The 13,318-nt window shown below is 37.7% G+C and overlaps 1 protein-coding gene across 1 annotated transcript in view; it reads right to left on the bottom strand.

Moving 5' to 3' along the window:
* The window catches only part of LOC110206937 (protein mago nashi homolog), a 59,694-nt gene extending 47,284 nt beyond the window's left edge, over positions 1 to 12,410 (bottom strand). The window contains 2 exon segments of the mRNA XM_020984460.1: positions 3,950 to 4,064; positions 12,268 to 12,410. Of these exon segments, the coding sequence (XP_020840119.1) occupies positions 3,950 to 4,064; positions 12,268 to 12,410 (258 nt within the window).
* Between the last annotated feature and the right edge of the window lie 908 nt (positions 12,411 to 13,318).

Raw genomic sequence — 13,318 nt, 5'->3', positions numbered from 1 at the left:
CTTAAGAATCCCTCTCAGACCAGCAAATTAGCAGTTACCTACTCTGACTACTTATAAAGGACAGCTGCTGAGGACTATCCTGTCTCTCATGGCCTTATGGACAATGTTATTCTGATGCAAATATAAGTTTTCTGCATGATTTTCTTCATTCAGCTTTTGAAGGTCATGAGATGTTATGGACTACCTATATCATATGCTATGCTGTTCTACAGTTTTTAAGCACCACAACTTTGGTAATGGAATGGGAGGCTTTTGAGAGACCATATTAAATTTGAAATGTTATATGATATGATGTCACAGGATTTGAGGAATGCCTTCTAAGAGCCGCTATGACTTATCCTGAAATCAGTGCACAGGTAACATTAAGCATGAAACAAAACACACTATAATTAAAAGTTAAAAACGTGGGTTGAAGTCTGACAGAAAATAATTGCAGGGTTATTGCAAATGTAGTTAAGCTCTTGTGGGCAAAATTTCAAAACAGTGTAAGGGGATTTAGCTGCCCAGCTCCCATAAACGCTTTGAAAATTTACTCCTTGGTGTAATAATAGCATTCAATAAATAACAGCATTGAAGTTTATAGCTTCCATGACTTTTTTTTTTTTGGTTTCATTGCAGCCAGTTTTTTCAGCTGATGGGAATTAATTTATATCAGAAACATTTGATCCTCAACACTTCTTGGTATGTCCTGCAGAGTGCTTTGATGTTAGAACATCAACTTTTCAATGCTTTGGGCTCCTCTTCAGTGGGAGCTTGCATATTATTTTGTTTGAAAGAAATATTCATTGATTTAATTTTAAATACAACTTGGAAAATCATGTTATGAGTGTAAGCCCTAAGGATAGAAATCCCCTGATTTTTAGTTTCCAGATTAACAACAAGCATATCCTAATACAGACAGCAGTGCTTAAAGATATTGTCACCATCCACCTGCTAAGCTTCTCAAAGACAACTTTGTAGGCCTGTTACTTCTAATCTTCCTATCACTGACTAGAAACAGCTGTGCTTCAAATAGCTCTCTCTTGCTCCCTAGATCCCAATTCTCTAGTTCTCTAATAGATCAGATCTGTGATCTTACTGAAGTAGGCATGCCCTCCCATAATGTAGATGACAACTAATTCATCGATGCCTAACCAATCTATGTGACTCTTAGTCATATACTTTGATTAATCCATGCCAGGGAGTCCAAACAATGTAATGGGGCCAACTGCAAAGTCTCCTGACATTGTGGGGATACTAAAATGGTGTATAAGTAATCCGCTGAGTATTTTCCACTCTTGCCATATGAGTGACTAATTTTTGTTTATATTTTTATTCCCAGTAATTTTTTTTTTCTAGTGTTATCCTTTACAAAACCTCTCCAATGTAATTCTGCATTTAGATTTGTTGTATGCAACCTATGAAACCAATGTTGCAGCATGAGTATCAATTTTCCTTTTCTCTACCTAGCCCCTTTTTTCATTGCTAGAAAATAATAATGGTGCTTGGATCTCCAGCTTGGCTCCAAAATTAACTCACAAACAATATTCTCTATTATAGTAATTACATCTGTAGACTGTTACATGTGTGATTGCATGTATATGTATGATTGTGTATATGTGTGTGTGTTTCCCCAGTGCTTCTAACTGGAGGGCCAGATACTACTTACATTTCTTCAATTTGGTCTTTGTGACAGTTTATTTGTGTGTAAACAAGGTCACATCTGCCCAGAAAACCCAACCAGCAGGTCTAGTTGACTCTAGCTATTTCTCAGTGGCTTTTGATTTTTGCATTGCTTCTGGCATGCTTTCAGAAAATCACTTTAGTTCCTTACTTGCCTACCCTTTGACCCATTCAATGTAATATGGTTCTTTGGGACTAGACTCACTTGCCCTTCCCACTAAGCCAAGGTACATTTCTACAGTTGTCTCATGTACTGAACCCCTGAGGAGTTTGTAAAGATGTGTGATGGAAGATTCCATTAGATTAATTCACCAAATCTCCTTAGGATTGGCCTTTAAGTGATCGTATCAATATTTGTGGATCCTTGCTACTCTGTGAGTCAAGCAGATGGGGGCCACTGAAGAACATACCTTTCAAGCTCAATTTCAAACTGCTATATGCATTGTACATAGCTACTAACGTCTTAACCAAAATTTCCCTAAATTAGTATTATCTGTCCTAATGTAGTATATCAAGTCCTGAATTTGAAAGCAGAAGATCAAGGGTTGAATTCCAGTTCTCTCCCTTTCTGGGCATGTGAACTTGGGCAAGCTAGTTAACCTTTTTTAGCCTCTTCTTTATGATCAAGGCAGGTACTTGCAACCATTTTGCCTCATGAGGTTTTTATGCTTTGAAAATTATGCAGTATAGTATTATGATTGCCAATAATTGTGATAATAAATGCATACACAGCATTACACAGTTGACACAATCCTTTTCATATGAATCTTACTTGATTCTTATTAAAACTTACCAGATCAAATATTGCAAGAATCATTAACCCCCATTTTGCTGATGAGGAAGAGTATGCTCAGAGATGTTAAGCAATTTGCCCAGGATGTCACAGCTGGAAAGAATTAATCTTTACTCCCCTGTCTCATGCTTGACTGGCTTTTCTTGAAACAAGCTGCCAGATCATCTATCCAAGCTCTTGACTAGTCCAATTCTAAGCATCCAGGATCAAAATCTAAAATGTAATACTATCTATCAGCATTGTCTTCAAGGAGAGGCCTGAACTTCTTTGCCCCCACCCTTCTGCAAAGCGTTCCCAACATTAGTCTCCAAAAGCCAGGAACATTCATATATTCATCTAGTCAATTCAATACAATTCAATAATCATTTTAACTGCCTATAATGTGCTCGGGATTTCATGTATGTATGTATATATGTATGCATGTATGCATGCATATGTGTATGTATGAGCATATTCACCTATCTGTATAGTTTTCAAAAATTTTAGCAAATCTATGATTTCACTGACATAAGAAGCTCTTGATGAAGAAACTCTATGTAGATTGACAACTACCATGCCTTTTATAGACTGATAAAGTTGCCCAAGGCCTGAAGCTAAAGGACTTGACCAGAGTCTCACAGTCAGGATGTGCTCCTTGTCAGCAGAAATTATTCCATTCTTTAAACTAGAATCTGAAGTGCCTAGCACAGTGTTTGGCACATAGTAGGTGCTAATAAATATTTATTGAGTGATTGACTGAGGTAAGAAGTGGGGACTTGAACCCTATTCTTTTCTACCTCTCAGGATGGTTCTCTGTTAACTATGAACCTTACCTTTCCATTTTGGGGATAGAAAGACACAATAAGAGGGAGACTCTTCCTTCAAGGAGCTGACATCATAATAGGGAGATGACATGTATGTAAATAATTGGTAGAAGGAAGAATGGATAAATGCACAGGAGAGATCCAGGAAAAATGCCATGAGCAATTTGAAACAAGAGAAATGAATTTTACATGGGTTTAATTCAGGTTTCATGGAGGAGGTGACCCCTAGGTAGGGCCTTGAGGGAAGGGAGGAATTTTTACAAGCTGAGTTGTGGTGAGGATGAGGAGTCCATTCATTTGAGAAATATTTAATGAGAACCTACTGTATCCAGGTGTCCCAAAAGTCTTCGCGAAGTTTTCAGCTATTAAAGTTAAAGGAGATACAAAGAAGAGGAAGAACTCAGGGTACATAACACATTTTTAGGACACTGAGAGAACAATCTTACTTGAGCCAATGTTCCTGTGACCTCTTGTCATTGAACTTGCCCCACTATTTGATTTTGAACAAAGAGAAAATTTGGAGCTCAGACTTTTCTAATTTATCCAGTAAGTGAATATGAAAAGAGGACAATGTCCCAGTCTCTAATCTTTAAGAGTAATTCAGCTGTTCAGTAGCTTCCTCAGCTTTGATTTTCCTGTCACACTGCTCTGCTAGCCTTCCATCCAGTCTTCTGAAAAAAGGTGCACTCACTTGCTTAATGTAGGCTGTCATCTCTTTATCAGATGATGCTTCAATGAAGGGAGCCCCGCCAAGTTTATAGAACAGAGTTACAGCTTTTAGGCTTGTGCCATTGAAGTACAAGTACCTAAATGCAGGGCAAAATACAAGACCACTACTGTCTTTTACCCTATCTGCAGTGCTCAGAATAGCCTCTTTTCCTTTACATCAGGTATGCCTTTTGCATTCTGGTGGGACTTTTAACAACAGTTAGAGTGAGGTGTCTAACTAGAGTAGCCTGAACTTTTCCTTAAGAGGTGCAAATAGCAAATCAGGGAAAATGATCATAAATGGGTATAATTCATCAGGCCTACTTACATGAAAGAGGAAGTTTGGGAAAGTGGAAAAAGCTCTGAATTAGGAGTCAGGTGATATATGCTTCAATTTTGGCTCTGACACCATCTCTAGGCAAGTTATACAGTCTTTCTGGGTCTCTGTTTCCTCATCTGTAAAAAGAAAAGGATGAGGGGAGTGGATTTTATAACTTTTTAGATCTCTTACAGCTTTAACTTTATGATCCAAAGCTAAATTGCTCCTTCCTGTTTTTACCATATTGGAGAAATGACCAGGGCAACTAGGTAATGCAGTAGATAGAGTACCAGGCCTGGAGTCAGGAAAACCTGAATTCAAATCTGGCCTCAGACATTTACTAGATGTGTGACCCTAGGCAAGTCACTATTTGCCTTGGTTTCTTCATCTGTAAAATAATCTGGAGAAGAAAATAACAAACCACTCCAGTATCTTTGCAAAGAAAACCCTAAAAGAGGTCATGAACAGTTGGACACAATTGAAAAGACACGAAGCAACAACAGAGAAATAACTCCTTTTTTTTTGAGAATCATCGTGTCTGCATAACCTGAGGCCTGCTGGCTGTAAGCAACCCACAGGCACACCAAAGGATTTAGGGGATGTTTTCCTCTACGTTTTTTGCAGGTGGCAAGCAGCCCATGGCTTGCAGGTTGTGCAGGCCTGCTATATACATCCAATGGGGAAAATCTTCAATAAGAATATGACAGTATGTAAAAGGTGTATTTAATCGGTTACCTATTATGGAAGTAGTTCTGGTATCTCAAAAGGATACTGCCAATATGACATGTCACCTGAGGATTTCCAAAAGGCTTTCACGGAATATTGTAGATGGCACATACCTCTGTCCACATTCTCTGTTGACCTTCTTTGTCTTCTCCCTGGGCCATCATCTTCCCAGACTAGCCAGAGACTTTGCTGCCGTGTGCATACCTCATCTCCCATACCTCTCAATAATGTACCCCCTCCATTTCAGAAACCATGAAAATCAATTTTGCCATTGTAAGGTTGTGTCAAACAGACTTTTCCCTTTTGCCCCATTCACTAACACTATAACTTTATGAAGCAAAGTGCTTCTCCCTGTTCACCATTGCCCACTATATGTCATTTTCCACTATTTGAATGTTAGACCCTTGAAGTCCCTGGCTATGTTTGTTTTTGTATTTTTTAGCCCCAATACATCTTATGATCATTTGCAATTTGAAATAATTGATTGGGTTTTAAAAATCCCTTTAATCTATTAATCATTTACTTTTCACTTTTATTTCAAAGTATAGACTGTAATTGGTGGTAATTGGTGAAGCCCATAACATTAAGATTCTTGTCTTTTCCCATATTTCACCAACTTTTCCCACCGAAAGGAATGACTATCCTATATCTTTTTATTTTATTTTATTTTTTTGGTTTTTTTTCTTTTTCTTGGTGAGGCAATTGGGGTTAAGTGATTTGCTCAGGGTCTCACAGCTGGTAAGTGTCAAGTGTCTGGTCTGAGGCCGGATTTGAACTCAGGTCTTCCTGACTCCAGGCCGTATCCTATATCTTTTCAGGAGGTATATATGTGTACATAACAGTGTGATATACATCATCTTTATTTCTTGACTACATCACCAGTAGTTGGCCTCAACAAGGCCACTGTGTCATGATATTCAAAGATGAGCCCCTATTCTCAAATCTGTTTGTCCTTCTATATACTCTGCATGCTTTGAAATGTCCAAGATGACCAGATAATCCTGGACACATATCCCCTCTTATGTTTACTTAGAAAATAAAGCCACAGGGCCTATAACAGGCAAATACCCTGAATGTTATAATTCTAATGGTGAAAGGAATCAATGCTGTTTCATTCTGGTTTTTTTTTTCCTGTTTGGAACAGAAGGGGGATGAGTGTCTGTAGATACATTATTGATGGTTAATTGATGGTTCTAATTATGGACTGACTTTTCTAGTTTGTCCTATCCAAACCATATCCCCTAATGATAGACTATATTCCCAGTCCTCAACCATCATAACCCATAGAAAGACAAAGAATGAATCATTACAGGGGCAGTTAGGTGGTACAGTAGATAGAGCACCAGCCCTAGAGTCAGGAGGGCCAGAATTTAAATCCAGCCTCAGGCACTTACTGGCTGTGTGACCCTGGGAAAATCACAACCTCTGTTGCCTCAGAAAAAAAAAGAAGAAGAAGAAAAATGAATCATTATATGGTTACTGATGACAAAGACATTTGAAGACCTAGGGAATGGGCAGAGCGTAAAAGGTCTAATGTATACTCTCTCTTCATATTGTCAACCTACATATATCATTAAACAAACAAAAAATATCTATTGTATCTCTATAATGTGCAAAACACTCTCTTAAAGTGCTGGAATAATTTTGGTCTAAATTTAAGATTTCATTTGTGTTAAGAAAACATTTTATCCATACTCCAGGTGAGAAAATTCCTTTCTCCAAAGCAGATCAACATTACTCCATAACTTACAGACTGAGGTAGTTGCTTGGGCCATTTAGAGATTAAGTGAGTTTCCTAGGGTCACAAAGCCAGTATGTGTCAGAGGAAAGACTTCAATACCAGTTAGATTCTAAACTAGAACAATGTCAGAAATTTCTAAGCTAGGTTCTTGGTCACAATAAAATATATTTTTTCAATGTTCCTCCTTTACCTTAAAAGGAATGCATTTCATCTAAAGCCTAAGTAGTAAAAAAGAAGGAAAGAAGATAAATAATATATATATATATATATATATATATATATATATATATATATATACATATATATACATGTATATATATATACACACATGTATACATATATATCATATATATATGTATGTATATGAATATGATGTTAGAGGTAGAATAGGAATGCTTACTTTTCACTGCCTCTCTCCTCTCCTCTCCTTTCCTGTCCTCTCCTTCCCCTGCCTCTCTCTCTCTCTCTCTCTCTCTCTCTCTCTCTCTCTCTCTCTCTTTCTCTCTCTCCCATTGCTTGTCAAGTTTTAGTTTTTGTGGGTTTTATTTTTTGAAAGTTAGCAACTGCAGATATAAATTCAATCAGATTCTTTTGATATTTTGAAGTTCATGCCAGCTGTTGACTGGGTAATTTGCAGGTTAAATAAACTGCCAAAGTCCACAGGCTGGAGATCTAAAGGCTTCCTGTATTTTGATGGTGATGTCTCTCACAGAGCCTTGAAGGTCCATTTCATCAGAAGGCTAATATAGCCTATGATTATGTAGAGTTTCCTGATGGATGTTGAGGGCTGATCTTAAGAGTCTGATAAGGGTTTAAGAGCCAAGGCAGAGTTTGACCTCTGCCCAGGCTTTTACACAAAAGGACTCAATGATTAAATGGTACGGCTCTCCAATTCCTTCCTGCTTAGGAGGTTACTGAGACATTCCTTCTCACTCTTTGAACCTTAGATTTACACATTCACTCCTCTATGCAGGTGGCACCAAGGCACCCGGGAAAACCTTGGAATTTACAACCCAATGTAGGAACCCTGATAACAAGGAAATTCATGATTTTCACATCCTCAGCAGATGTTCTGGGGAGTGTCTCATGGGGAGGACTTTTTGAAGTTAGGTTAGATTTTCTCTATATATCCTGTACCCTCAGATGAATAAACTGAGTCAGTAATTCTGCTCCACCTGGCCCATGTCACAAGTTATTTCATGCCTCTCCATTCGGTGTACAATCTGGTTGCGGGCTCCTCCTACCACACTTGTGTATGTGAAACTGTGAAACTTACTCTTCACCCAGATTCATATTCTTGTTCCAGGGAAACATTCTTCATGGTCTTATTTCAGGCACAATCCATGTTAGCTCTTGGAAGAGCCTTTCATCTTCTTATCCTGCTGCCACTGATGCCATATTCTACATTCTCTACAAGCTTTGGCCAGATCTCATTTGTCTTCAGCCTCTGGAAGACAGTAAACGATAGTTCTGCTTCGAGTACCTTTATATTTCGTCCTAACCAAGAAAATAACCAGTGGACCACTAAGGTCTTCTGAATATAATTAAGTTATTCTAATATTCACTATATCATACCTGCTTCTAAGAGAAAAAGTAGGGCAGGATGATTAGTATTAACACATTATCACACATAGCAGAATTTATAGGAGCTACAGACACTCTGAACTCTGTTAACAGATGCTGTCTGGACAATGAAAGTCTTTATAGAAATATATCTAAAAAGCAAGAGGCAACATGGTACAGTAGGTATTATAGTAGGTATAGAGAGCCAGTCTTTGAATCAATGTCATGTCTTTTCTCTGACATATTCTAGTAATGTTGGTAAAGTGGCAAATCATGTAACCTTCCAGTGCCCCCAGGCAATTCTCTAAGATAATAAATTACAGACAATTTGCTAATCTGTATTTGTGGATAGAGTTTCCACAGTGAAAATTCTCCAGCCCAGGTGACACCTACCCATTTCCAAAGTATACGTACATATATAAATTTATTCATACATACACTTATAATGTGTGAATACCTCATATATTAAATACTAATAATTTCCTGATGGCACTTTCTTCCAGTCAATTTAAAGAAAAATTTGAGAATGTTCATCTCCCCATTTACTATAAACTCAGTGAATATTTTTCTCTTCTCCTCTGCAAATACATTATTAGACAAGCCTACAGCCAGGCCCATTGGGTTGAAAAATGCTCCCTGCCCCATTGCTGCAAAGACAAGTTACCAATCCCTATTCACTGTTCATTTTTTTAATTGAATTGTATTTTAGACTCAAACACCAGAACACAAATACTGAATACAGAAAAGAAAAAGAAAAAAAATATCATAAACTTTAATATTGGAACTTAATTACAAAGTAAGAAAAGAAAAAAAAAAGATGTCATGTGTATAGTACAACATAGGAAAGGATTAAAAATATGTAATAATAAGTTTTCATCTCAAGAAAGCCTGTAAGATAAATACTACACATTGTGTTGGGAGCTGTCCATCTTTACTTCCTTATAAGTTTTCTTTTGCTCTCTGCTGTGTACTTTTTTAACTTTTTTTTTCTTCCCCCTCTCCCCCCACCCCAAGGCTACAATTGAGTGTGGATATATTTCTCTGTAGCCATAGATATATACATATACAGCTTCCCAAACCAGCTAACCCCAGGGCTTGCTGCTTGTTGTTAACATGGCCACTAGCCTGGAGATGTTTACTGTTCACAGGGACCAAACCTTGTTCTGAGATTTTTCTTCTAATCTTAAATTGTTCCAGGAAGACTCCTGTTGTACCCCTATTCGTATTTATTTCTTTGTTTGCATTAAGGTGCTATTTTCTCTCTTTCATGGGAGAAAATCTTGAGAGCTTGGAATTTTCTGACCTACTCCATCAGCTTCTCAGAATCCTCTCTCACTGCTGATATTTAACAAGAAGTTTTTTTCTCTCATCTTTCCAATGTGCCAGTCTGCCAAAGGATCTCCCTGCACTGGGTTTTCCCATAAGTATTTATAAAGAAAAGATATATGCAGGTGAGTATAAGTTGGCAGTCAATTAAAATCACACTTCAGCAGCCATGCTTCTTGCTGCTTATCAGTACTCTCCTACTCATTCTATCTGGCAGTCTGGGGGAGCTGGTAAGGTGTCAGGTAAAGCAAAGGTTTCTGCTATGCCTCCTTCCCCCCTCCCCTCTCCCTAATACCACACACTCCTGTGATGTTCAAGAAGTGTCCTGCACTGACATCTGTGGGAGCTGTCACCTACCCTTCACACAGATACCAAACCTGGAACTAGATTAAACAGATTTTTAATACAGAAACTCAAATATACACAAAATGAGCTACAATCTAATGAGTGTGAATGTACCCTCTGATGATGCGTGTAGGTAACCCATCCATGTAGGTCTCTTGCCCATCTTCTCCCATAAGTTTGTCTATTCATTATGCTTAAATCCTTCCTTGCTTTATCTTTCCATTGAGAGAGTAGTAGGACCCAAGGCTCCACCAATGATATCACTTATCCCTTGTTCTTACCATATGACTCCTTCATTTTCATGTGTCTCTTTTTTTTTCTTAGTTTTTACTTTCTTACAACTCACCCAACTACGGTGCCACATCATAGGCTCATTTCCAAAACAAACTCCTGCCTTAATATTCCTAGGAGGTGGCCAGTGGAGGGGAAAGGAATTACCATAAACTATGGAATTGTCTGAGATGAAACAAGGCATAATGGTTAGAGAGAGGCTCTTCAAACTGGTCTGCATGACCCCTGGAAAGCCACTTAAAAGTCTCAGCACCTTATTCTGCAAGACTATATGTTGCAGAGAAAGTGGAGCCACATTGTTAGAGAGAATTTACTCATCTTGGTACTCTTTATGCCACCTAAATCACATGTCATGACCCTAGCTATATAGAATTTTAAGATTCATAATTCTAGACTAAGAGTGAGAGTGGAAGTTTTGGCCTACTTTAGTCTATAGAACATTTGAATGAAGAGTAATAGTCATCTAAAGGCTTGTTTATTTTCCCTGTACAACACCAAATTCAAAAAGTGACTTTAATGAATATAAATTTGGGATATTGTTTAGACAAGGTTTAAACTTCACTAAAATTTCTTCTATGCACATAGTGTTCAATCAATATAATCTATGAGTTTTTTGAGAACTAAAATCCATTGAGGGACATAATACATCTCAACATCTATGGCCTGTGACAGAAAAATTCTTACTAAAATTCTTATAAGCCTATAAAGTCTCAGTCTCAAAATCAAGTTGTAACATTCTCTGTCTATCTGTCTGTCTGTCTGTGTGTCTGTCTCTCTCCCTCTCTCCTCCCACCATCCAGTGGTATGCTAAAGCTGTACCAGATCATGAGAGCCCATTGTTAAAATGTCAGTATTATCACTTACCACCTATGAAATTGTTAAATGCTACAAATCAGGCCTTGCTTTATTTTTGTTGATTATCTACATTAAAGAAAGTGATGAAGAAGATATTAATAAGGCAGATTATAAATAAAAGTACAACATGTATAAACATTTATATTTTCCCTAGAGAGCCAGTTATTAAACATTTAGCAGCACATCCCTTGGGCCTTCATCCTTGCTACGTTCACAAGTTAGGTAGTACTCATTGAACTCTCACCTCCCCCCATAAAATACAACCCTGAAGGACTCTACTTAGGAAACAAGAAGATATTGTTTTAGTAAGACACTGAAATCCAGTCTTTTAATTGTAAATTTAATTTTAATGTTATCATTTATAGTTATTCTTTTTTCTTAAAAAATAATTTAACTTCTGACATTGTCAAGAACCTGTAAGAAAGCTGGAAAAAAAAACCCAAAGCAGTGGTTTTATCACTAAACTTTTTGGTACAGCTGAGCGCTGAGATGGTATCTCTGTTTTCCCCCAAGACACTATATATTGAACTCCTCATCTTTGGATGCAGCAGCCAAAGAAGAATACTTGAAAATGTATAAATCCCGATCTTGCTTCCAGGTACTTAGCTGCACTGATGAGATGCTTAGTATCTGACACCACCTGCATGCTGATGGACAATAAGCCTTTGCAGTTTCCTTCTTTCTTTCTTTCTTTCTTTCTTTCTTTCTTTCTTTCTTTCTTTCTTTCTTTCTTTCTTTCTTTCTTTCTTTCTTTCTTTCTTTCTTTCTTTCTTTCTTTCTTTCTTTCTTTCTTTCTTTCTTTCTTCCTTTCTTTCCTTTCTTTCTTCCCCCTTAAGCTTCCTTGACAGTAGAGGGCATAATAGTCCTATTCCATCTTAGCATCTAGGACTGAGGTTAGCTAAGGAGTGTCAAACCTGTCTCTTAGTCCTCCCTGTTTATGCTATCTTGCTCTGGGGTAAACTACTACATTAGTTAGCCAGAGTACAGCATCCAAAGTGATCTTGAAGTAAGGGGCCACAGACTGGTTAATGCCTGTGGTATTTCTGACAGTTGTCTCAAAAACTTTCATTGTTAGGAATCTTGAAGTGGTTGCTACTATGATAGCCAGAGACAATATGGAACAAGTATAGCTCACCTGTGCCTGATATAGCCCATAGCTGTACTCTTTGTTCTCTGCTTGTTATCCTCTGGATCTGGAATTGGCATGCCATTAGTCAGCTGGATCCTTTCTGGATGTATCGTTTGTACCAGAAGGGAGATAGAGGGAGGCTTGAACATCTTTATCTCAGACCCAGTGGGATGCCTGTATCTCATCCATGTCACATGCAAGATGTGTGGTTTCTGTTTGGCCCCCAAGAGAGTGTCAGAACAGGAATTTTTCAATGTAAAATGAAAGCCAGACTTCAACATGCTCTCCAATAATGGGTTTAGGCTGGTTGGCATACTGCAGCATCTGTAACAAATGTATGCTACATTTATATTGCATGTGATATGGAAATGTTCATTTGCTATGCAAAAAAAAAAAACCCAAAAAACCTTGTTATGCTAAATGCTGATACAAAGTAATACAAAGGATTCATAGAATCATGGAATCCCAAAACTTCAAGAGAACTAAGGACATATAAACTGCCCCCCCCATGGGAGAATCCCTTCTCAATTAGCGAAGGGTTTAATTGTCATTTTGAAAGTCTGGTAGTTGATTTAAGCATGGGGATTTTTTAACATTACTTACAGAATAGTGGTTTGAAAAATAATCACATGGGTCATCAAAAAGGACATTATTCTTTTCTCATTGGTCCCAAGTACTGGCCAGTTAACACTCATAAAGTGGTAGGGTCATCTTATGAGAGAGACACATGGAACACAAAACTAGATTTGGAATCACAAACCCTAGCTTTCTATCTAAGCTGTTCGTCCTTCATAGGATTATAGACAGATTTAGAGCTAGGACCATACAGTCCCACCCCCTTGTTATAAAGATAAAAGTACAGAAAAGTTATAGAACTCATCTAATGTCATACTAGCTGAGTGAAAATTTGAACTCAAGCCCTCTGACTCCAGATCTAGTCTTTCCATTAGTCCATTAGCTACTGGACCTTGGATATATCACATAAACACCCAAAATCATTATTTTCTTATATTTTTCAAATAAAAACATTATTGCTTGTGACACTCATTTCATGGGA

This window comes from Phascolarctos cinereus, unplaced genomic scaffold (assembly GCF_003287225.1).
Source record: "Phascolarctos cinereus isolate Bilbo 61053 unplaced genomic scaffold, phaCin_HiC Scaffold_1;HRSCAF=81, whole genome shotgun sequence".
Taxonomy (NCBI): Eukaryota; Metazoa; Chordata; class Mammalia; order Diprotodontia; family Phascolarctidae; genus Phascolarctos; species Phascolarctos cinereus.
The sequence above is the reverse complement of the archived record's forward strand: the minus strand, read 5'-3'. Positions and strand labels throughout refer to the sequence as shown.